The sequence below is a fragment of the Amblyomma mixtum genome, chromosome 4, assembly GCF_055824585.1.
Source record: "Amblyomma mixtum isolate Tamu chromosome 4, ASM5582458v1, whole genome shotgun sequence".
Classification (NCBI taxonomy): Eukaryota; Metazoa; Arthropoda; class Arachnida; order Ixodida; family Ixodidae; genus Amblyomma; species Amblyomma mixtum.
This window is the reverse complement of record NC_143015.1, coordinates 69,325,954-69,352,354: the sequence shown is the minus strand read 5'-3', so window position 1 is coordinate 69,352,354 and position 26,401 is coordinate 69,325,954. Positions and strand designations below refer to the sequence as shown.

At 45.7% G+C, this 26,401-nt stretch overlaps 1 protein-coding gene across 1 annotated transcript; it reads left to right on the top strand.

Annotated features, from left to right (window-relative positions):
* Positions 1-90: 90 nt before the first annotated feature.
* Positions 91-25,440, top strand: LOC149346825 (uncharacterized). Its single transcript, XM_089586696.1, has 11 exons — positions 91-500; positions 3,791-3,922; positions 5,749-6,036; positions 8,589-9,046; positions 11,176-11,230; positions 13,744-13,824; positions 15,149-15,378; positions 15,868-16,020; positions 19,353-19,486; positions 22,228-22,312; positions 24,671-25,440. The coding sequence occupies exons 1-11, from the start codon at positions 476-478 to the stop codon at positions 24,812-24,814; spliced, it is 1,785 nt and encodes a 594-aa protein (XP_089442822.1). The 5' UTR covers positions 91-475; the 3' UTR covers positions 24,815-25,440.
* The last annotated feature ends 961 nt before the right edge of the window (positions 25,441-26,401 follow it).

The window sequence follows — 26,401 nt, the reverse complement described above, 5'->3', positions numbered from 1 at the left end:
GCGCCAGCGGCAAATGGAACACCAGTGCCGTTTAGCAACCGGAAAAATGGTTTCGGTTTATTTTTAGTTGGAGACCGGCAGCGCCCAGGTATGCAGCGGACAGCGAGCGAAGCTTGCATCAGGACAGCCCTGCGTGTCACGCGTGTGCGGCGGTTTTGGCCTCGACCGAGGCGAAAACCGGAGCTTTCCGTCGAAAACGGGCGTTTCGGCTCGAGTACGTCGCCTCCGGAGCGAAGTACGGGACCTGCAGGCACCCGCAGACGCCGAAACGCGCAGTGGAAAAGCACCGCAGCGTGGGATTACGTCAACGCCGTGAGGGCGGAGCGGTCTCTCGAGAAGCCACGGGACGATGGCTGGGCATCCGTGGAGGGAAGCTTGAATTCGCGATCGGCCTAGTGCGGAATCCTAGCGCACCACCGATGTCAGGGCGCTTCGGGATCCGGCCCTGAACGTCGGCGAGCGCCTCGTCGGCGTCATGAGTGACTTGAACATGGAACGAGGTGCGGTATTTCCTTTATATCCGCTTGAGCGTGTGCTTACGTAGACGCGTCATAAGGTTCATCAAACAAATGCTCGCGCCACATGTGTTGCCGCGCACTTGGCCGTGACATTTGCGGCACATGCCTCGGCTGTTTGACTGACGAATGAATGGTACTGCATTGAGCGCGGCGCCTCCGTGAGGAACGGTTTCGCAACCGCGCTGTGTCAAGTTTCGTTTCACCTTGAAACCAGGCGCTGCGACGCTGCGGTTTTGTTCTCGAGGGGTCATTTCCAAAGCCTCAGTTGCTGAAATTCGCGGCTAGATTTTGTGTGTGGTCGGTGCAGTTCTGAATCGGTGCTTAAAGATAGGCAGGGGATGGCAAAACAGTCAGTTACGTTTTATCCCTGATCTAGAAAGAGTCCAGTACCCGAATGCGCGTACTTTGTCGGATTATTAGGAGCCGCAGAACTACTGCGGTTGGGGTTTGCAATCTACTTTACGAAAAGCGGGGAGAAATGTATGAAAGCGGAGAACAGGAATGCCTGGTTACTTGAATGTAGTTCAGGAAGTTGTGTGATCGCTGCAAAACACTAAAACGAAGAGAATAATAACAAGCTGACAAAGGCCCCGAGCAGTCTTTGAAGAGGCGCGTATTGTCATGGCTGCAGCAGTCATAATTAATCTAAGGCCACTCATTCTGCTGTGCTTCAAAAAGAATCTGCTGTTTACAGTGTTGAGCAAAAGTTATTAAAGCTCACTTGCGTGGTTATATGGAAGAATTCCTTAATGCTGATTGCAAGTTTTTATATGACCGCCTTAGTGCTGGACTATTTTATTTCGGTAGCGAAGGTTGTGATGCTAGTATCACAAGCACCGATTCGTTCACCATTGCATAACAAGCAGTATGAGTAATCAAATATGTTTGATGTCTGTCTGCTGATAGCAGTAGGTTCTTGGTGCAACTGATTGTTAGTGATTGTCTAATAGATGTTACAAACAAAAGGCTTTGCATTTCATTCTAAACAATCATCCTCCATAGCTGAAAATCCATGCATTTGAAGAAAAAGAACACATTATCTAACTGAAGAATTGCTGCTTTGGTTTGTTTTTATAGGCTCCCACTACTGAAAAATCTTTCTGCACTCCTAAGGCGAATGTGTTTGGCTGCAAAATAGCAGCAATCCTAACTGTGGAGGTTTGTTTACTAACCTTCAAGACAATAGTTGCTTGGAGCGTTTGTTGTGTCATGGGGATTGAGCTGATGGTTGAAAACTCAGCTGCAGTTTCCTGTCGCGCATAGATTTTAGTTTCTTTATTCATGTCATATGTAATGCATCATGCGAAAAGAGATGTATAGAATAGGATCTATCGCAGGGTATTGCATCGAAACCTTGCTATGCCTCGTTCAACTGGAAGCAATGGAAACAGCTGTGATTTCAGTGTCACTAGTAAAAACAGTGAGATGCAAAGTAAATGTTAACAAGAATGGAAGTTCAAAATGTTTGCCAGCTGTACTTGGGATTGTCGCCTGCACAGTTCTGTTGAAAGCTGGTGTTAAATTTCCTCGCTTTTTTTCTTCAGCGTGCGTGTGTTCTGACATTTCAACATATGTTTTTTCTGGAAAACTGAGTATTTGAGTCATTACCCGGAAGCCTTACTATGCGGAATTTTACAAAGGCCAGCTGTTGTGGACATGTGTAAAGTCCTGTGATTCATTTTTTCATTATTCATTGTATGTGCTCAGTAGGAAGTAAGGTTAGGGGCTGTTCCCAGTGTTGCGACCTAAGCTAGCTGCTTTATTTTAAAATTTATGAAACAGGCGTGTTTCTCTGCGAAGCCTTTAGGGTTTAAGTTTGAGTACAATGGGGCTTGCGATCATCATGGCAGTTATTTCATCATCTGCACGTCTACTTTCTTTTTTTTTTGAGTTCTCGATCGACATTCAGTTTTGCACTTCCAACTGGCAGTGTTTTGATTTGACAGTGGCTGGGGATTTTACTGGGAGTTCACCCATAGTAGAGGTGTGTACTGTGCGTCCTTCTTGTACAATTTGTTCAATTGTTTACAGAGAGGCCGTGCATTGCTTGCAGAGCTGCAAGTTGGGGGAAACGGGTGCAAGAATTTGAGTTGAAATCAAGAGAAAGGCTAAATATAGTGTGCCCTTTGTTTCTCTTTTCTCATTGCATGTTTTCTGACACATTTTTAGAATGCTGCCACTTGCAAGGCGTTCGACGTTTTCCAAGCCGTTTCTTGTAATTGACAAAGAGGCATTTCAGGTTTCTTGAAATCTGTACAGACAAAAATTTGTTGTGTTCTTTTTTCCTTTTTTTTTTTTCTTTAGAGCAATTCACAGGCAGAATACAGAGTTCACCAATGAGTAATAGTCACTTCGGTCACAGGGAAGCTTGCACCCTTTGGAATATCATTGGTGTCCGGCAGAACTGGGGATCGAACCCCATACCTCCCACATATGAGGTGTATGGTCAAATCTCTAGGCCTCTGCAGCTTTGTGCTACTTGTATTTCGCTGAGACATATGACTGTATTGTAGAAGGAAGGCACGCCAGCCATATCTCAAACCGGCTATCCCGGCTTTGATTGTGACGTACGATTGCATGCACGAGCCATGCTTACCTTACGCCATCTTCTACCTTTATCTCATGCCCCAAGCGCCAATCGTCAATGCACCGCCGCGGTGGCTCAGTGGTTATATGGTGCTCGGCTGCTGACCCGAAAGATGCTGGTTCGATCCCGGCCGCGGCGGCTGGAATTTCTTTGAGGAGAAATCCTAGAGGCCCGTGTGCTGTGTGATGTCAGTGCACGCTAAAGAACCCCAGGTGGTCGAAATTTCCGGAGCCCTCCACTACGGCGTCTCTCATAGCCTCAGTCGCTTTGGGACGTTAAACCCCATAAACCAAACCAAACCAAACCAATCGTCAATGCATGTAACTCCTTTGGCTGCAGTGTAGCTATGATGGTTATAAGTTGGAGCATTTGAAGGATTGATGTCTTGGTTGTGCTTTTACAACAGTAGTTTCTGTGGGACTTATGCCTTTTGTCGGCATTATCCAATTATGTTGTCGGCAAAAAATCTCTCCCTCATTCTGCTGGTTTTTGACAGTGTCAGAGTTGCGATCCCGGCAGTCCTCTTGCATGTGGGTGTGGTCATCAGGGTACTTGGTCGTGGCATAATATTGCACACAGTTCTTCAATTCGGTGCTGAGTGAAAAAATTTTGAGCTCTTGCAACATGCTTCTAGTTGCTGACGTTGTGGCCCTGTTCTTTCTTGCCTCATCTGTCTCAACCGCAGAATGCCTGGCGCTCGTCAACAAGCTCATCGTGCAGTGCCAGCTGCCACACCCTCGCATCGGCAAGCTGTCGGCCCTCTCCTACCAGCTCATCATGATGCTCTACAGGGCTTGCTGCGGCATCGAAGTGCCAGGTGCAGAGTTTCCCCCTGTCTACCTTTTGAAATGCATTGCTGGTTTAGGTTGAGGCTGCTTATATTACTGCTTTTTTTTTTCTTGTTCCATTAACCATCAGGGGTGCGGACTGAAAAAAAAATTGAAAATTGGTTTTTGGTAAAGGGAATGGTGCAGTAACTGTCTTGGGTATTTCAGTGGACGCCTGAACCGCACTGTAAGGAAGGGATAGAGGAGGAAGTGAAAGAAGAAAAAGGTGCTGTAGTGAAGGGCTCCAGGATAATTTTGGCCACTTGAGGATCTTTAACGTGCACTGACATTGCACAGCACATGGGCGCCTTTTTGCGTTTCACGGGGTGGTCTGGTTCGAACAGGGGTATTCCTTAAGGGTAACGGAGTGGATTCCAAGAGAAGGCAAGCGTAGCAGGGGGGCGGCAGAAAGTTAGGTGGGCGGATGAGGTTAAGAAGTTTGCGGGACACGCTGGCCGCAGCTGTCAAAGGACAACGGTTAATTGGAGAGACATGAGAAAGGCCTCTGCCCTGCAGTGGGCGTAGTCAGGCTGACGATGATGGTGACTCCGGCTCGGTAGTCGAGCGTACAGACTGGCAGCCTTGTTTGATTTTGTAGCTCCGTTAAACTGTCTCTTTTCTGGGTGAACGATGGAGCATATCTTTCTTTGGCTGGGTTGTAACCAACTGCATTTTTTGGGTATGAACTTGCACTATGAGGCGGGCTTGCACAGGAATTTTGAGTAGGTTCTGAGAGTCTGGCAATGTGTAGGGTTTTCTCTTGTTATATTTTAATTGGTTTAGTTTGTTAGGGTTCTTTTTTAAAATTGTTTCATTGTCATGAATTTTATTTGGATTTCTGTTGGCGTGTTAGTGTTGCTTCTATTGCGCCATGATCATGTTGCACAACGTAGTCGTGTCCCATGATGCTTGTCTTCCATGTGTAGGTGGAGGGGCATTCTTTTTGTGTGTGGTGTCAGTCACTACCGACATGGGGTGCCAACACTTCTTCACCAGTGCCATCTGTTTGTAAGAGCGTTGAGTTTGTGAGAGTGATGTATGGCAATTCTTTTTTCACTTTCTTCAGCTTCACAAAAAAGTTGCAACTTCGTCGTTTAGCACTAGTGCCTCATTTCATGAGTTCATGGTTTCATTAACCTATTCGTAAACCTTTTGTACTAGCTTTCACTTTAAGGAAGCCAACTGGAACCAAAACCAAGGAAAGCATGGGGGAATTGCTTTAGGGAAAAGATTTGTGGTATCAATTGATGGAAAATCAGAAATGTAATCCCTTTGTCTTTGAAAGATAATTGATTAGAAAGTGGAAGAGAAAGAAATCCGGTACATCCTAGCTGCTGTGCTGGCACCTGTCAGTTGTCGGCAGTTTTGTATAGCCTCAGAGATCCGCGTGGAAGTAATTGACATCATTCCATCTTACTTGCTAAGTCCGCCAGTGGTGGCAACAACTATACTTTTTTGGCCTTTTCGGGTTTATAAAAGCTTTTTTTTTCAGTTAAAGTAGCCTTTCCTGTCGTTTTTATGTTGCAATGAATATATTTAGGGAAACTTCAATTTGTTTTTAGTGTCTCTTTAATTACAACTAAAATTTCTTTGTGGTTACTTATTTGCCTTTGTCTCCCATAAGCACTAAAGTGCTCTGTGGCTGGCGTCCTCTACTGCTTGCTTGTCCTTCGAAGTTACATTTACGTGTAGTCCTGGCTGAGCTGAAATAATTTCGTTAATTCCTTTTGTGCATGAGATGCATTCTGTTGGCTTTTCTTTCACTGAAATTGAAATTTGAACTTTGGAAAAGGGCCACAGCTTGACATTTGCACAGGGCTGATCAAGAATCCGCGGACCCGCGAGGAAGAAGTGTTCGGCGTGCAGGCGGCCATCGACGCCCTCTCGCACCGCGTCCTGCTGACGTCGCTGGCGCACATTGAGGGTCGCGACGTCGTCGCGGGCAGGCCGCACGCCGTTTTTGACCTGCTCGAGATACTCTCTGGGTGCCTTGACCTCCAGGGTGCCTCATCGTCGTCTTCCTCGTCACAATCACCGTCATCATTGCTGCCGTCGTCACCAGATTCCCCACTTCCAGCTTCGTCTTCAGAACAGGACCCAGGCCGTATGTTTTGTTGGCTTTATAGTGTGTTATTGATGTACTGGTGTTTATATTATTATGGGAAAGAGCCGCCGCGATGGCTCAGTGGTTATGGTGCTCGGTTGCTGACCCGAAAGACGTGGGTTCGATCCCTGCCACGGCGGTCAAATTTCAATGAAGGCGAAATTCTAGAGGCTCGTGTATTGTGTGACATCAGTGCACGTTAAAGAACCCCAAGTGGTCGAAATTTCCGGAGCCCTTCACTACGGTGACCCTCATAGCCTGAGTTGTTTTGGGACGTTAAACCCCCATGAACCAGAACTATTATAGGAAACGTTTGGTTTGGTTTATGAGGTTCAACATGCCAAAACGACCCAGGCTATGAGGGACACTGTAGTGGAGGGTACCTGATAATTTCGACCACCTGGGGTTCTTTAATGAGCACTGATATCGCATAGTACACGGGCCTCTAGAATTTCGCCTCCATTGACATGTGACTGCATTAGCCGGGAACAAACCCGCATCATTTGGGTCAACAGCAGAGCACCACAACAACTGAGCCATCGTAGCGGCTATTATTGGAAAGAATATCATGCCCATTTAGGATTCTAAGTCAGTCACCAGAGTAATGCAGAATTAGACAGCACATGGTTGAAAGCATTCCCTCAAGTTTTGGGGGCCTTATTGAAAAGAGAAACAAATGATATGAGAGGCAAAAATCACAGTACTCTTCAGTTCTAAACACCCTGCCTTCCTATTGGGAAGAAACGGGACTGCTTGAATTTACATTAGTGCAGCAGTAGTGTCAGTAAAATGAAAGCCAATTTCATTAATAATTGAATGCGTGCCAAAGGACATCTTAGAGATCTCCAAGTATTTAAAAAAGCATGTTGACTTGGAGGACTTGTAGCCTGATTTGGTTCGCTGAATAAGTAATTCTGCTTATTAAAGACAAAGCGTGCATGCAGAGAAAAGTGAACGCTTGTTAGGCAGTGGCTTTTCCTGCAAATAGTTTTGTGGGCCGAGCCACATATGCCTAGGGGCCCTATCATAAACATGTATGCCTTTGCCTGAATCAGGAAGGAAATGAAATCAACACGCACACTAAACTGCTAAAGGTCCGAGTGTAGCTGAGAACAGTAATTGTCTTGTTTTTAACACAAAAGAAGACGAAGTGGCTAACGTCATCATTCATAGATACATAAGAACTAGTATACAGGTACAGCTCGCCAATTTTTTTAGCAGTATCGCGGGAGGATAAACCGGACGGTCATTTAGTGTGCCACGCAGGACACTGAATATATTATAGCAAGGTATGGTACCTTCGGGTTGATGCTGCTGTAATATTACTAAACAGTCAACAGCTGTACAGTGTACACTGTTAGCTGAGCACATCTTTTTGGCTTGGCAAAAGTACAAAAGTAAAGATAGGCATCGGAACTATCGTAGGAATTGTAGCAGCTAATGTACCTAATCAGTTACAAAGGATTATAACAAACTTTTGGTGATTATGCTCAAAGGGGACTGGAGATTTGTTTGAATCATGTGCAGTTCAAATAAACCTTTTTTTTTAATAGGCTCTATGTTTATGGGAGTAGAACTTCAACTTGAATGAACCGTCTGCTCAAATTAAATGAGTTTGAATTAACTGGAGGAGGCAATGTTAAAGGGACCATGCAAAGAATTAAAAGCCGCTTGTAAATGTTAGAAGTGATGCTTAGAAGCATTGACACCAAGTATGAGTCTTCGGAACTGGGCCGGCAATTTATTATGAATTTTTAAAAATCGTGTTTATTAAAATTCGCGGGCCGTTTGGTGTCTTCGTAGGGAGCCATTTTGGAACCAAAATCGGGAAAACAGACGTCACTAGTCCCATGACGTCGGCAGGCCACCACACGCTGTCATTCGCTCGAGCCGCGGCAGCTACGACGTCACGGGCACACTTCCGGTAGCGGTGAAAATCGTCTGCTCGAGCCACCGCGCGCCCCCCTTGGGCAAGCGCAATCCAGGGCATTGCCTTCGCGCATATGTTTTCAATTTACCTCTGCCGCCTCTTTCTGTCGCGAGTTCGGGAGCCAAGAAAACGCAGAGACCGGAGAGACGCTGCCGACGTGCGCTGCTCCTCGGGAGTGGGACAACCGGAAGTCGTAAACCGAACGTCAGTGAATGACGTATTCATGGGCGGTGCCCAGTCCCAGAGCTGTTTTCTTTATTTTTTTTATGGTGCCCCGCGCGTACGAGTTGAGGGGGGAGAGGAGGAGCGCGATTTTTTAATCGTCTATAACTTCGTTGTTATTGATGCTAGCTCAAAAATTCTTGCGCTGGGGTGACGAGTGATGGATTGCCTATCTTTATGTAATCTCGATAAATTTATTTCATAGTCCCTTTAAGTGTCCTCAATGTAATTAAATAGGCTTCACAACTACTGCGGTGATTTCAGCATGCCTCGTTTTTGCACTTTGTGTGAGCTCTGCTGTGTTGGCACCAGTCACTTGCCAGTGAATGATCTACATGTGCCTCAGTTCCTCCTTTTTTTTTTGTTCTTGAACTTTTTCAACGCTTTGTGTCGCACGCAGGCAACTTCTGTCGACGTTGTTGTTCCGGGAACAGCCTCACGAGCCACTCTACTCCGACAAGTTCAGACTCGCCGGATTCTTCCGCCCTGTACAGCGAAGCATCCTGCTTCCTCTGCGACTATGTCAAGGCTAAAATGCGAGCTCCGCCGCCGGTCGGACCTGACCGACCGCCTCTGAGTCGACGTGTTCCCGATACACCCTCGCCCCTCACAAGTCCAAACTACACGACGGTGGAGTCTGGCCTGGACGACGTTGATGCGCAAAAGTTCACGGATGGTAGTGCGAGTCATCGTTTGCCAGGAGTTGCCCCCGGAGGGAGGAGGCAGGGAAGTCCATACTGGCTGCGCGGGACACCGAAGCAGGAAGAGTCTGACACAACAGAGTCCGACAACAGTGTGGAGGAGAGGCTGAAGGAGACTTTGGCCGAGCTCCGGCGACGACTCGCAGCAGTTGATGAGGTGCAGCCAGTTTCATCGTTAGACGAAAGTGCAAGTGTCTGGGATCATTCGCTGTCAATTATTAGTTAGGATTGGTTGCGTACTGCCATTAATAATTAACCCTTTCTCTTTTTTATTGGTATGAGGTGGTACAGTTGAACCTCGCTACAACGAAACTGACTGGGCGTGCAAAAAATTTCGTTGAAACGAAGTTCCGTTGAGGCGAAAACAGTCCAGAAACACTGTCAGGTTGGACAACATAGTCCCAAAAATTCATTTATTTCCAAAGAAGTTGATCAGCTTCGATGGATTGGTTGCGGCTCTGGCTTAAAAGAAAACGGGAGCTTGCATCTGTGCCTTGTCGCAAGGCAGCCAGCCCGATTGTCATCACCACCAAGCAATGGTGGCCTTCATGTACGTTTGAACGAGTGGACCAATTGGTTCCAGCGAAAGTTTAGTGAAACAAAGCAGCGTGGACCTATGGAAGTACACAGATGGGCGGCAATATGCTTGTTTTATTGCGAGATAGATTTTCGAACACAGCTTCCCGTAGCAAAAATTTCGTTGAAGGGAAGCGCCCCAAAAATGGTTCGTTGTGTTCCATTACTTTGTTCCATTACTTTCTATGGCGAGCTGACAGGGAATTTGGAAATATTTCGTTGAAGCGAAAATTTCGTTGTAGCGGGTTTTGTCTGTACCGGCGAGTTTATATCTGCATGCTAATTTTGAAGGCTGTCGCATATCAGAATTCACCAACATATAGAATGTCTTAAGAAACCAAAAATACCATTGATGTTATGTGCATGTAGCAATTTACTGTTCTCTTTCCTCTAATGTGAGTGATGGCGACTCGTAGATCGTTTGTTATCGGCTGTGCTCTTCAGTTGTTTTTGACCATTCGTGAACCATGGAGTAGGATAAAATAGGTATTTTGGGCGAGCTCTTTGTGCTTACCATACTATTGAGCATTAAGAGTACAAAAGAGCGCAAAAATAGGCAGTGGTTGATGTCAAATGTGGCCACTGACACCACCGTGCCCAGTTTTGTGACCTCACATTTTCTGTCATTGGTGCACTCTTTGTGGTGTAGCCCCGCCGCGGTGGCTCAGTGGTTACGGCGCTCGGCTGCTGACCCGAAAGACGCGGGTTCGATCCCGGCCCCGGCGGCTGAATTCCGATGGAGGTGAAATTCTAAAGGCCCGTGTACTGTGCGATGTCAGTGCACGTTAAAGAACCCCAGGTGGTCAACATCATTCCGGAGCCCTTCACTACGGCGTTCCTCATAGCCTCAGTCGCTTTGGGACTTTAAACCCCCATGAATCAAACCATCTTTGTGGTGTATACGTATTCATGGGTTAATTGCTTGTTGTTTTTTTTTTGCTATTAAGAACAGCTTCCTGTGCCAAACTCAGGCTATGAGGGATGCCGTAGTGAAGGGCTCCGAATAATTTCAACAACCTGGAGTTCTTTAACGTGCACTGACGTAGCACAGTACACGGGCCTCTGGAATTTCACCTCCATCAAAATTCGACCACTGTGGCCAGGATCAAACCCACGTCTTCTAGGTCAGCAGCCGAGCACCATAACCACTGAGCCACCTAAGTGGTTGGTTTTGCAATAGGTACAAGCTTAACCCTGGTGCTTGGCTTCTCTGGAGTGAAATGCTTAGAAAATGGGTCTTTGAATCCACCTTGTGGAGATGAAAAATATCTAGTGCCGTGGTGCTCTTTGGCCAAAGCTACCCTTGCGGCTTAAAAATTCGTCATCATTATTTATTGTAATGATATCATGGAGGATCGTATCAGTTACTATTCATCGCAGGCTGTTTTTTTTTTTTTTGCCATTTACTGTTTAATAGGTAAAACACCTTCAAATAATAGCCAGAACAGCAGCTTGAGCTTGTTGGTGATCCATCTCGAAGTAACAGCGCAAAAACATAGACAGGGCACTTAGAATAAGAAGACACCACGAGCGAGAAGACATCACGAGCGAGAAGACACCACGAGCGCTGTGTGGTGTCTTCTTATTCTATGTGACCTGTCTGTTTTTTTGCGCTGTTACTTCGAAATAATAGCTGTAGCTTTCTTAATGCATGCGCAAAAAAATGACCCGTTCTAAAACAAAGTATCACCTTTTCTCTTTCGTTTGCAGCGTGCTGACAAGGAGCCACCTGTCCGCAGACAACCTCGCACAGTGAAGAAATCAGGCAGGTCATCTTTGCCGCTACTGTTTGTACATTTGAGTGCGTGCTGTAGTAGGCCAGGGGGTATCATCAAACTCATCTCGGCATGTGTGTCAAAGCGGCAAACTTCTTGCTTCAGCGGCCAGTATCTGGGAAAGGGAGAGGATTAAAATGGGAGAGGGTTGCCCATTTTTCATGACACCGACGACAACTTCAATTCCTTCGCCGCTTTGGATGTTGTGAAAGTCAAATGCTAGCTCAAGGCTAGGGCATGTGCGAAGGTAGGAGATTACTAAACCTCAATTTACGCAGAAAGAGTGTATAGCCGCTGATTTCCAACAATGGCACGGCAAGCAATCGGCTGGTGTCAAAAGTAGAGCTCTGTTTCTAAAGACGTAGTACAGGTGGAAAAGAAGATGTGCTTCCGGAATTTAGATGATCGGGCTACACGACAAGACCTTGTGGGCCGTAGGTTTGAGACCCCTGCTGTAAGTCGTCGATGTTTGGAGTTCATGTCCAAACGATTTTCTGTCGACTCAAAGGCCAATCAAGCGCTTCTACATGGCGGCTCCAATGGCCATCGAGTCAATAGTCTATTGAGTCGACGGAGCACAGTGGAACTCTGTCGAGATCTAGAGGGCCTTCAAGCGGAGGCTGCATGCACTCAGACATCGAGCGCACAAAGCAACGCGGTGGGGAATAAAATCACTGCAATATCATCTCTAAAAAACGTGGCACTTTAAACTGTCAAGCTTATTTTGCAGAGAAAAAGACAGGTCGGGCTACAAAACACTGCAGCAAGCATAATACCGTTGTTACCAGCGGTACAAAAACAACAAACACGAGCGTCTTCATAAGTGCACAAATGCTACTACATCTTGTCCAAGACAACAAAGTTCAAGAGTGATTAATATTGTTTATAACGAGTCAACATTTTGTTTTTATTATCCTTTTTGGGTTAAACTTGTAAGCTGGTTGCAAGCGTGCCTGCGAAGTTATTGGCAGCAACACTGGTTCCACAACACCTCAGTGTGAGGTGATGGAAACTCTTGGTGGCAATCGAGTGTGCCGTGTAGCAGCAGCGCAACTCCGTTGAGTGTCGATAGCGACTGAGAATCTCGAGGGCTCTCGAGTCGATAGCTTTTGAAAGTGCCTGTGTGACAGAGGTATAAGCTTATGTAAAAGCATGATGTATTATTTTACTGCATGTGAGGTCTTGTTGTGCAACATCTCTGCACAGGTGCAAATAAGGTTCACATTTTGTGGGGTTTAACGTCTCAAGGCAACTAACGCTATGAAGGATGCCACGGTGGAGGGCTCCGGATATTATCGACCACCTGGGGATCTTTGACGTGCATTGACATTGCACAGCACACAGGTCTGTAGTATTTCGCCTCTATCAGAATGCGACCGCCGTAGCCACGTTAAGTAAGTAAGGTGTAAGTAAGTTTTAAAAGAGTGTAAATTTTGTACCACTGAAACAAGATGCTGCTATGGCAGAAGTGGCAGCATCTTTTGTGCAGGTGAAATGCCAGAAAAAAAAAAGAAAGATAAAGGAAAGACCTTGTGTCCAGACCAGTGAGCGTTTAAGAACCAGATGTGAAAATTAATCTGCGGCTCTTCCACTGTGACAGGCTGTGTAACCAAACATGGAGGTTCTGGACATAATTGATTGTCTGCTTTTTTGCTTTGTTTTAAGAAAGAAGTAAATGGAGCGGGGATGCTCTGACATGTCAAGGAGAAAACTGTGAGGCTATTGATTAACTTTCAGGTTAGTGATCTTGTTAGAGAGGTTAGACTGCAGTTTAGAGATTTTGACAGACTCTAGCGGTGTCCCTCAGAAGTTAAATGTTTGCGCTCTCTTTGTTGCCTCTTCCCATTTTTGTGTTTTTCTCTGGATCTGTAGCACAAGCGCATTTGCGCCCCTGTTTTTATAAATTTTCACTGCCAACACGTTCCCCTTGAGATGACACGATGCCACGAACCCACTCATTCACATGGAAACGAGCTTCCAGGCCCACGGTACTTATCCATCATTAAATGCTTCCTCCACTCTTGTGCTTCTCTGCTTATCCTGTCTTATCAGTTTCATCCTCCTGTATATATCTTATCATTCTTGAGCTCCTAAACCATGTCCTTATCTTATCATATTGTGTAAGGGCAGCAGGATAAGGTAGACACTTATCAGCTGTGCACGTCAGTGCGGGAGTCCTCTCACGACCTTGACGCTGGCTTCTCTCTCTTCTTGAGATGTATTTAATTTTTTTTTTCCACGCACGAAACAAACTAAACAAATATTAACAATGCAGAGAAACCAGCCTCAAGGTTGTTGCCGCGGCACCCCCGCAATTCCATGTGGGGTTGATAAGCGGCACCTACCTTATCATATTGCCCTTACACAATATGATAAGCCAGCAGAGTGGTATATGATAACAAGAACAATAAGCTGATGAGTTCATTGAGACCGGTTTCTCATCATAGCTGGAATTCGTTTTGTTTGTTTGTTGATTAGTATCCTTTTCCGGTCATTATCCCAGTGCTGCTGTCTCCTTCTGTTCGTGGCGTGAAGCGTTCGAGAAGCAACACTTCAAGGAAGCGCCTTCGACCTGATGCTGACGGTAAGTTTCCTTTCGAAGCCTGGCTTTCTGCGGAGCCCTTGGTTCCCTTGATGCGATCTTTGGGGTTCCCCGATCACCTAAATTCATGCATGTCTCAAACACTACCTTACTGATTGAAAGGTAAACAAGATGAAGACCACAGTAGAAGAAACACAGGACGAGCGCTGACTCACAACTGAAAGTTTATTCGAAGCCAGCAACACAATATATAAAGAAAGCGGCCAACCTATCAACAAGCATACACACACAAACTCGTGTTGCTACGCAGCATCAAGGCGTGCAAGCTCAATATCAATTAACAAAACAGATGGCTTACTAACGCACAACCTTGTTTTCTTCCTCATGTGGTAGGCTTCTGTAATCTCACGTGTGAAGTGGGACGGGTGCTTGTATGGGGTATCACAATATTATATGGAAGGAAAACAAGATTTGCAGTCACGGACATGGTCAACGAGATTAGTAGAGTTATTAGATTCCAAGTTATTTGCATGCTCTTTCAAACGTATGTTAATGCATCGCCCAGAAAAATTACCACTTTACTTCATTTGCACAAATACAACATGAGGGGAGTTTGAGACATCTGGAAAATTTTAAAAGAAATAATATTACGTTTATAACAAAATCCCAAACCATTCAAGTTGACCATAGTGGAGAGAGGATCCGCTGTGGGTTCGGTTTCTAGTAGAAAATGATTGGACTTTGCCGGCATGCCTGGACTTTGTCAGGAATTGCCAATTCTAGCTGCTTAGTGGCGTGCTTACCTGGAAACTGCATGAGAACTGAAATCCAGTGACAGAGACCGTATACTGTTTTTTTTATAAGCATGAGGAATAAGGTGAAGATCTCAATGTCTAATCTTTCTGGGCTGGATTGGAAGAAGTGATTCCAACACTCTTTTCCATTGCATTTGTTATGGAGACCTTGTATCAAACAAGTGCCACTCCTTGAGTGAAGATAACGTGAAACGTTACTTGATGTTGAGTTACAACAGCCTCCTTAAATTTTAGAAGATGGACCTCTGCAGCATGTAAGGCATATGCTCAAAAAAATTAACTTGCATATTTCTTTCTTGCCTCTTATGCTACCTGCAGAGTTTCGCAGATTCTTAATTGTGCGTCCACGAAATTTCCGGATTCTTTATTCCAATAGCATGTACGTAATTTGGAATTTCTCACTGCAGAAAGTAAAGGGCCATACTAATGTCTTACACGCCATTCCAAAGAAGACGCCTTTGAACTTGGCGACGGTTTTGCCTCACAATGTGTCGATTTCGATTGCGCAGGGTTTTATAGAAAAGAGGCTGTTTTTTTTCTCTTTTGTTCAGTGGCCCCAGAAGAAGAGTCTTCAGCAGGTGCCGACATGTCACCCCATGCTGAACGTGTGCTGCGGCGTCTCCATGATCAGCATGTGCGGTTTGCCGTACACACTGCCTCGTCGGCTTCGGATGTGGCCGCGGATGCGGATCGGCTTCAGCGCAAGCACGAGGAACTCCTCCAGAGGCATGCGTGCAAGATGGATGCCCTGCAGAAGGATCTGGCTCGCTCACGCCGCCTGGTGAGGAGTGCCAAAGTCGTCGAGGCAATATGTTTATTGTGTCAGATCATTCACTTATTTCATCTGAGGACATATAATCGTAGCCATTTCTTGAATGCTGCAAAAAAAACAAAAAACGATGATAGTAACTCCAGTCATGTGTATGCTGATTGCCAACCAAGGAGGTCAAAGTTTTTAAATGTTATGATTTCAGAATAAACTCGCAGTGACTTTGTAACCATTTCTTGTAAATGATGTTAGATATAACCCTACCTTCAGTTCTGTGCTTACGATTTCAAGCTAAGTTGATTGAGATTGTCCTTGCAATCATTTTATAGCTAATCTTGGGATGAGTTTGTAATTATTGTTTGCTTGGCAATGAGCTTTTTACGAATACTGTAATCATTTAAAAATAGTTCTCTAGTTAGTTGTCAGAGCAGGATAGAATGTTTTGGATAGTTTCGTATAGACTTGCCTGCTTACGGGGGTGTGACTGTTCCTTGGTCGCAGAATGAACTCGACACTCAGAGGCAGCTGCACCAGGCCATCGGTGCACTGGAGAATGAACGGCGGCAGCAAGCGGCACGGCTCAAGCGGCACCATGACGAGCGCGACCGGATCATGCGGTCGCGCCGACTGTCCCACACGCACCGACAGCAGCAGGTCTGTCCGTTTGCTTGCAGTTGACTTTTACCGACAGAAACTGTTCGGGATCACACATTTGTGCTTCTTTCTCGGGTTACCACAAGTTTTAACAGCGATGCCAATTAAGCCGGAGGTTGTTCCGTTAGTCGTGTGCAGCGGGGGTTGTGTTCGCAGTAATGAAGTCACCCACGGACGCCTGGCGCCCCCTGTCGGAGCGGACGACAACTATTGTATTAGTTGTCATCCACTCTGACAGGGGCCGATAGGCATCCGTGGGTGGTACTGAAATAAACGCTTGTACGTACTGATGACTGCGTGTTCATTGACCTTAAGGGGGGGTGTGCTATAGATGACAACAGATAGAAATGACGAGTATAATCACGGTTAACTTAGTCGAACCAAACTCAAACAGCACCACTGTGTCGTCAGTCTTACACGAGAGTGTAATCTGCCCTAGAATTTTTTTTACTCTTCAAGGTTGAAGAATATGCCGCATTACTCAAGGGCTTTCAATTAAATGCTGGCAGCCGCATCAGCTTTTTGTGTTGGCCAGTTCATTCAAAAGTGCATGCTTGTGATCTCCAGTCTGAAAAAAAAAAAAAAATTGTAATTACAGAAAAAGAAAAACAATGCATTTCTCATTGTTGCTACATCATGCTCGTTTACAGATAAGAAAATTAATTTATTGTATCCGTAAACCAGAAAAGGGCGAAGAATGAGACAAAGCGTCTTTTTTTCGTTTCTTGTCCTTGTCTGGTTTTGCCCTCTGGCGCCCGGAAATGAACGATGTTGCTTTGTATGTGGCCCTTAAGCCCGTTATGCTTAGTGGTGTGGGCTGGGACACATTTTTCTTGTTTTTTTTCAGTCCCAGTGTAATCTGTGTACGTGGCTCGAGACTGCTGGATGCACCTGATTAGTTCTTGAGGCATAAGCCTTACTTGCCCCATTGACTGAGAACTCGTCTGTATGTGTGTGTTAAAGGGCACTGAGGAGAACGCTATCAAATTTTTTTTTGTTAGTAACATCCGATAGTTTGGCATTTTGTGGCTTTGCTGCTGCTGGTCTGGCAGTGAAAGGTGCATTCATTACTAAGAGATTTGAATGCAAAGTTCAAAAACTTTTTCCTGCCCCTACGATTCAAACTAGGAACACTGTGATGACCGGTGATGTAAAGCGGCGGAAACGACGACTCCGTGATTGCTGATTGCACTGCACTCTTGCCTAGCAGTGGCCGAAATGGAAGCTACTGCTGGCCGGACTCTGAAGGCCTCTATCAGCCATTGTCGCTTTCTTTGCATTTGCACCAGCATTACAATGAATCCTGTTCCCAATTCTGACAACGAAGTTCTCACAAAGAACTGCGACCTGCATTCAGCGACCTCACATGAAAGTCAGAATGACACAGGACAGTCAGAATGTGTGTACAGGAAACAGACTACTCTCTCACGGATGCCTTAACACCTCGTTGCACATGGGCTGAATTATCAGACGTATTAACGAAGACAAATTGAAGCTCGCGTCTATCAGTAGATCACTGTACTGTAATGACAAATAGGCTAGGTTCCCTGAAAACTGAGCCTTTATGAGCTAGAAAAGGCAAAAAAAAAAAAATGAAATTAAATACAGGTTGTATTGGTGCGGCAGGTTGTTTTCACTAGCAAACTGCGGTGGTGTCAAGACCGATTCTTGGTTGTGATTCTGGAGTCATTTTTGGTGTAGACATCGGGAATTCTAGTCTCGTGTTGAGGGAAAAAAAAAATTTATATTTTCAACTTCAATTGTCCAATCAATAACTGTGTCTTTTGCTGCTTCAACACAGCTGCAAGGACCCAAACAAGTGGCTTTTATTGAGAACAAAAATTCTGTTGCATTTTCCTTGGTGTCCCTAGTCCAATGGTTTTGCATGCAAAGAAACATGCTAATCAGATTGGCGTCACTAGGGTTGGTTAGTAGTGGAGTGTGGGACCGGTAAAATGACACCTGAGACGAGACACTGGTGGCACAAGTAGGAGCTTAGGCAAACCTTCGTGGCCTCAGCACTCTTTGGCTGGGGGTAGCCTTGTGCCAGAAACATATCCAAGTACAGTCTAGCCCGGTTATAACGAAGTCGGCGGGAAGCGGAAATCACTTCGCTATATTCGCTATTTCGTACCATGCGGACTACGAAAAAAAAATGCAAACATCGGCATACCGATGGCGTCAGGCGCGATCTCAGTAGCGTTCGCCGTGCTCCCAACCTGGAACAGTGCGACACTGCGCTCAGTTGTCTGTTCACCAGCTAGATCAAGTCGAATAACTCTGTCCTTATAAACAGCATACAACGATCCGCGATAACGATAAAAATGAGCCACGCTTCCAACATGCACAATGCTGCCGCGCTTTCTCCCTGCCTTGCGCACCGCGGCACCGACATAAAACAAAGCGCGCTCTGCCACACCTCCTGCAGACTGCAGTCCAGCTGTGGCGCCGACTGCCTGGGAGAAATAGAGAACCGCGATTGGCCAAGACGGCCGCTCTCTGCGACGTCATCGAAAAAAAAAAAATCGTCTCTGTTCTTTTTTACATTTTTCCCCTGCGCGGCGTGCTCTACCGCTCTACGCCGTGACGCCGTTCAAGGACGGCGCAACACGAGACTGGCGTGCCATGCGATGCAGTGAAGCAACCTTTCGCTCCACAGGAGAGCAGACGACGCCACGAAAGGACGCCGTCAGCCGATTTTTGGTCTTATTTTCGCGGAAAAAATTGCCTCAAGGACGCAAAAATGTGTTTATTGGCAGATTATTTTTCGGTTGGTATTAAATCTCTTCGTTATATTCGCTGACGTGCTCTTATTTACTTCGTTAAAACCGGACCCAAAATGTATTGAAAATGCAAAAATGGGAATGGGAAATTGAAATCCCTTCGTTATAACCGCTATTTCGCTATAAGTGGCTTCGTTATAAATGGGCTAGACTGTATCATCATCACCACCACCTCTCTCCTCTTTCACTCCCTCTGGCCACCTCCACATGTGTAGGGTAGCCAACCGGGCATTGCACATGGCTAGTCTCCCTGCCTCTCCGTTCATGTCTCCCACTGTAACATGACAAAATGCACCGGTTCTTTGTGTGAGGCAAGTTGATGTAACTGTGGTGAGTAGGCCGAATCAGTGCAGCCGAGGCATCGTTCCACCTGTCACGCTGCACCGTGGCGACAGTTATCTGCCCTGGGCTGTCAGGTGTTTGGCTAGTGATTCCAGAATCCTCGGGAAACAAAACGGCCCAGCATTTCCATCTGTGAATAGCTGCCCGATACGCTAATGGCAAAAAAGAAAGAAAGTAACAGTCTTGGGGGGGCTGCGTTCTCTGCAGATGCTGCAGGACGCATTCAAGGAGAGCATTCGGACCCGGAAAGCTGACCTCATCGACATCCAGGCTGCCGTTCGTGAGCGGCAGCTGCGGGAACAAGATCGGCACCGGGTCTACCTGGCCTCGCTGGAAAACTTGTATCCTTGCTGCGAGAGAGACTGGCCGTCACTTTCCTGTTCTTTTGTTTATTTTTTTATATGTGAGATGTCTTTGTTTCTCATCTTTGGCATTTTTAAGACCTTTGAATCCTGCAGCTAAACTTGCCTGCGGCAAGGCCTCGGTGACAACCGACTGCCTTTTGATAAAGGCAAAATGCGAAAACAGTGATGCTTCATTATTATATTACTCATTAACAAGTCCTGGGTGGTTGGGATTAATTGGTTGCAAGTTAAGTGTTGTCGCACTTGAAAGCCCATTAATTTTGATCCAAAACTCACTGCAGATGTGTCTCTGAACCAAGCTGGTTTCAAGCTGATGATGGTGTACTAATTCACATTTGTGTTTAGCACAACAGCAGGCAAATTTATAAATGTTGTCATAATGCGGCCGCCGCGGTGGCTCAGTGGTTATGGTGCTCGGTAGCTGACCCAAAAGACGCGGGTTCGATCCCGGCCGCGGCGGTTGAATTTCTTTGGAGGAGAAATTCTAGAGGCCCGTGTACTGTGCGATGTCAGTGCACGCTAAAGAACCCCAGGTGGTCGAAATTTTCGGAGCCCTCCACTACGGCGTCCCTCATAGCCTCAGTTGCTTTGGGACGTTAAACCCCATAAACCGAACCAAACCAAACCATCATAATGCGCTTCAAATGCTATGTTTTTGCCACTGGCTTAGTGCGCTTAATCAGAAAGCTTCCTAACAGGATAACTGAAAGCTAATCTAGTAGATGATAGTTTGGGACTCCAAGTTCACTGATGCACAATGAGGACTTCAGAAGGAACACAGAGACTGTCACTTGTGGTTGAACACAACATGTATGGCTGGTGCTAGCACACTTTTCATAGGCACTTTGCATAAACGTACCTCTTTTGCATAGCTTGCATGTTTTACCATCTGTTTTTGCCTCTGTATGGGCACAGCGGACATAAATTTGCGTTTACAAGAAACAAACTATGATTTTAAGAGTCGGCATATGGCAGGTTCTCTCACATCATGAATGGCAGTTTGCCAATATCCCTCAAGAGAAAAGTATACAACAGCTGTATCCTACCGGTACTCACCTATGGGGCAGAAACATGGAGGCTAACAAAGAGGGTTCAGCTTAAGTTGAGGACAATGCTGCGGGCTACGGAAAGAGGGGTCTGGTAGTGAGCAGAGTGGATGAGGGAACAAACGCGGGTTAACGACATCCTAGTCGAAACCAAGAGAAAGAAATGGGCTCATGTAATGCGAAGGCTAGATAACCGCTGGTAATTAAGGGTAACGGAGTGGATTCCAAAAGAAGGCAAACGTAGCAGGGGGCGGCAGAAAGTTAGATGGGCGGATGAGATTAGGAAGTTTGCTGGGATACGGTGGCGGCAACTGGCAAAGGACAGGGTTAATTGGAGAGACATGGGAGAGGCATTTGCCCTACAGTGGGTGTAGTCAAACTGGTGATGATGATGAACTTTGAATTGCTGAAGTCTGCGAAGGCAATTTGACAAAAATTTGCCGTTTGAATCTTGCTTATGTGTGCGTTGCACATAATGGAGCACTTCAGCTACCACCTGGTCATTGACTCAAAAGCATGTTGGTGCAGATCCTGGCTAGTGCCTCTGCAGGAAGTAGAATTAGTTTGTGGCAGCTAAGGGTTGGTTAAGAACTGAATGTTTATTCAATGTAAAAGCAGTTTTATATCTGCTGGCTCGCACAAACAGAACAAAGGGTGCATGCAAGGTACATGGAAATATGGTAGCACGAACCATACATGTAGTTCAGAGCAAGTACCAATGTTTGTGTCCTATCTGTTGGCCCTATTTTGTGTTACTGCAGTTGAAATCGTAAACCGCCATCTATGCAATTAGCTTTCAGTTGTAACTTCTCTAGCATGTGCTTAGGAAGTTAGATTCACTGGACTCGTGTTTTTGTTTTATTTGTTGGCATATGCCTGCTCTTGTCAATCAGGATCCTGAATCTCATTTTCCGATAGCCTGGCCAAGATGCAACAGTCACAGCACTTAACTTTTGCCTCTTCACCTGACAGGAATGTTGTCCTCTGACCCATGCTTGTTGTGTGTTCAGTCCCTTTGTTGAGAGATGCCGTTGTTAGATCGCAACTACATCAGAGGCTGCTATTGAGCTCTGCAACACATTCAGGAAAATCGTAGGAAAAGGCGCTGCATGTCTCGTGCGCACAAACGGTCATATACATTCAACCCATATGAGCGAGCGTAGAGCGCGCTAGTCTGAGAAAACATTTCATGTTCCTGCTATTATAGTTATCGCGATGCCAGTAAAGGGGCACAATTTGCACATTAATTGTTGAATTTATCCACATTTTGTCTGTTTTGATTCCACTGCATTGAAATTCTGCTCAATTTGGCGGCCAGTTAGATTCTGCTTAGCGTGGCGGGTTCGAACTCCAGGGGTTTGGAGAGTTCTTTTATGATCTGAGCAACAACAGTACTTAGACAGTGCTACCCCTGAGCAGAAGAGGTTAGCTAAAGCAGCCTCTGTGTAATGCAACCTTGAACAGATTTGACCCAGAGAGTGTCTGTTAATCAAGTTGTAGCGCTTCTCTTGTGTGGTCTTTGATTCTGTCTTCATGTTGCACCGTGAACAGTTCAACAAATGTTGGGTAAAAAGAAAATATGTTCTTCTCTAAGGTCCTGACGGTGTTTTGAGTGGGGGTACAATGCAGTGAGTGTGCGAATTTCCTTGACTGATGTCCGTCCACGCACAGCTACCAGACTCAGCTGTCACTGCTTACTGAGTCGCTGGCCAAGGAGAAGATTGAGATGAAACAGCGTGCCGCAGCCCAGAGCAGGGTGAGAATCATGTATTGGAGCCTCTCTTACTGTATGCAAAGCTTGGCTGCCCTCTGGTCTTGTCTGGTTTTGCAACTGTCTAGTACATGCTGGAAGATCTGTTGTTTCCTACCTGTGAACATTGATAACGTGAGTTAAGCATTCACGTATCTGATTAGTGTATATTGCAATGTATCATTGTAGTGTCCGTTTGTTCGTGCAAGGCTGCAGGAAAGGGGTGTTATCATTTTTGTTCGTGACGCGAGAAGCGACCGGACTAATCTCGATTGATCGCAGCCATGAAGAGCTGCATCTACGTGTTTCCAGATTACTGTAGATGGTCTTGACCTGTTATCTCGAAGTTTCCTTGCTTTAAATTGAGCTTTAAATTGAGCGATGCCGCGAGCGGCAAGCATTCATAGTTCGACGACTGACGAGCACGTTTGTTACTTACGCCGCCGCCGAGTGATTCAGTTCTTTTGTGGGCGCAAGTCAGCCCAAATAAAGAACTGAATCACTCGGCGGCGGCGTAAGCAACAAACGTGCTTGTCAGTCGTCGAACTACGAATGTCCGCTGCTCGCGGCATCGCTCAATTTAAAGCCGGCAAGGAAACTTCGAGATAACAGGTAAAGATCATCTAGAGTAATCTGGAAACACGTAAATGCAGCTCTTCATGGCTGCGATCAATCGAGATTAGTCCTGTCTCTTCTCGCGTCAGGAACAAAAATGGTAACACCCCCTTTCCTGCAGCCTTGCGCAAACGAATGGACACTACAATGATACGTGGCAATATATATTTGTGCCACCTGTTTTCTGGTTGTGGGCAGCTGAGTATGCTGTATTTACTCGCATGAGGGATCTGCTCATGTAATCGATGCATACCATCTTTTGGTGTGCTATCTACTAGTGGGGATAGCTAATACTAGCAGGTGTCCTTATTTGTAACGCTGAAGCGCCTACAGAATAATATACAGTGCCACTTGTTGAATGTCCAGACTCTTATTTCTCACCATACAGGACAAAGAGCCAATAAAAATGTTCTGCGTGGAATATAGGAACTAGAAGAAATGGTGCCTCGTCTTAATGGGCATGTATGTTCGATCCGCTATGTTAAGAACTGTAGAAACTTGCGACGGGTAGGCTTTGCGACGAGTGCTGACGGTGGAGCTAGAGTGTACTGTAATTGCGCCCTGTTCAGGCAGCACTGTGGGCTGCTACAAGACTTATATGTGCAGATTTAAGCTAAAGGTCATTTACCATGCTCCTTTGTAGCGTAGAAACCGTACTGAGAAGTGTTTTTTTTTATTTTGAAGATAAGTCATACTTGGTGAAATATTTATTCCTCCTGCCTACTTTTTGTCCCGTTTTTACTCCTTAAAATTTTTTCGAGATTATATTTTACCCCGCGTAATGAATGCACCAACCCAAATTTTCTGAGGTTTTTGTGGAGAAAAAGTGCGTTCATTATGCGAGTGAATATGGTATGTCCTTGTACGTGGGTGCCAGCTTATTTGCTGTTTTATTTTTCTCGGCAATGTTGGTCACTAAGAGGCTACAGATTTGTGATGAGCAGTGCTTCCAAAGGCTGGCCAATCATGTCCCATCATGCTGTAACTTGATACCACTTTTTCCCTCTGAAGCATGCTCACAGACACACTCCCTTCCCCATGTCTTTTAGGGCGTGTCTCATTTTACGTCAGTGGTTATAGTACCTGTGTTAAAATTAACGAGCGTGTTTTCAATTAATGTTGCTGATGGACTCGTAACACGAGTAGGTTTGTTGGTAATATTTGGAAGGCAAAAAGACTTCAGTAAACACACATATTTGATGTGTTGCAAGGAACATGCAGAAAGAAACACAACAAAATTTTGTGGCACAACAATGGAAAATCTGTGCTTGCCAGGCTCTGTGTCGTGCAGCTGTTGTGTGCAGTGTTTGGATTAGCATGATTTCTAAAACAGTTTCATTCGAATACTGCGTGTAAGTTTTTTCTTTTCAATATTGGTGCTGACGTTTCTAAGTTGAGCTGTGTTGTATTAAAGAAATTGAGAAAAGAAGACGTTTTTCCTTTTGGAATTGTAACCTTCCTACTAAGCCTGATTCATAGCACCTGCAGGGACTGTGGTCTGTGCAGCTGCTTTTTTGAATAATTGCTAGAATCCGGAACTTAAATAATACTGCATGAATTAATCTATAAAAAAAGTGTCAGTAGCAGCATCTACCAGATTTATAATGAAGAGAGGACTGGTATTGTACACTTTGTTTATCAACGGCCGCCTTTGTTGTTTTGACGGCAGTTGTATAGAAGATGTCAGTTTCAGAAGTTTGGTTACGCATAGTTAGTGACCTTACAGTGTTTCTCACGTGATCATTGCAGGTACTCGAGAAAATGCGACGTGACTTCAAGGAGCAGCTGGATGCGGAGACGCAAAACTTGTACAATCTCGTTGCCCAGCCGCAGGACGGCTGGGTATCCGCAAGCCAAGCCGCACCAAGCCGGAAGCGAAGCCGACGCACCTGACACCAAAGTGTACACTAGACAACAGACTGTCATCTCCGGAGCCATCTTTCACCACTGTTAGCGCCATTGTCATCAGCTGCGGGCCTTTGAGCATTAGGTCACCAGGGTTCATATCCCAAGCAGCATGGGTAATCGGCCCAATATAGGAAATGTGTTGGCAAAGCCGGTCCTATGAAGCACCACAGTGAAACCACCAGTTTCCAATATTGTGCCAATATTGGAAATTGTTTTTTTCGCATTGGCGCTCTGTAGGACCGGCTTTGCCAACACATTTCCAATATTGGGCCAGTTACCCGTGCTGCTTGATATATCGGATTCTTGTCGGCACCTGCTTTGTAGCTTTGGTGTTTTTAACGCGTGTCCTTAGCTCAGCGGCAGGACAGCTTGTAATCCGCAAGCCAAGCCATGCTTAGCCAGAAATGAAGTAAATCCACCTGATGCCAGTAGTGCACGAGAGGCTGCATTGTCTGCCATTAGCTACTTTTTTATCCACTGCCATCAGTGCCGTCGTGTAAACATCCACGGGCCTTTTAAAATTCCGCCAAAGTTGACCTTCGTGAAGTTTTTCAAACTCCTGTCTTTGGGTGTACGAGGATTACAGAAATAAAGAATTTTATATCTGTGCATTTTCTCGTCGATTATTTGCCGGAAAAAGGTGATGGATTCATGACCGCAACGCTTTTTATGTCCAGAGACTTGATTCCATATGTCTGGGGAGTGTTGCAATAGATGAAGCACATATCGTGTTACATCTTGCTGGGATTTGAATTTGAAAAGCACATGTTGCAGCGCGTCCACAAACGGTTTTAGCTGAGTAATGTGCAGGCACAATGCTGCTGTGCCTAACTAGTAAGTAAAGGTCACTAGGCCACTCCAGCCTAGGTACTGGTGACCTTAAAGGGGCACTGCGATGTTTTCGTCGGTACCGATTGATGTCATTAAATCGATTTATCATGCGTTCTTGAGACCAGTGCAAAAAGAATTATTGAAATTGGAGCATGCAAACGAAAGTTATTGCACTTTGAAAATTCGAAATGAAAAGATCAGACGAAAACGCATTACACTCGCCCATTTCACTCACCCGGTACTTAAATTAGGCGCCACCAATCAGAACCGTGCCTAGCGCACACGCAGAGCAAGCTTGCATGCAACTGTTGCTTTGTCAGGGCAGCCCATGGCCGCGCATTTTGACGGCGGCCCCCCCCCCCCCCCCCCCCGTGTACGTGGCGCTGCAGGCAGGGTAGGGGCAAGGGAAGCTCCCCGATGTTTGTTTGTTGGTAGGATTGCAATGCTGTCGGCTGTACCCCCCCTCCCGACCAAACTCGCCTCCCGTCTCCTGTCCGGCCTTTCTCTTCACATTTTTGGGCAAAGTGTGTCGACTGGCTTTCTTTTTTTTCGCTGCCTTCTTGGTGTAGTTTGAACAGCGCTTTGCCCGGACGAAGGTTTGAAGCGGAACGGAAAGTGTCGCCCCCAACGTTATTCATAGTAGTTTTTGTTCGCTGCCACTGCTTCTTTCTAGTTTTTGTGGCATGCAAAAAGCTTTGAGTACTCAGAGACAATATTTTGGACTCATATCACGACTATAAA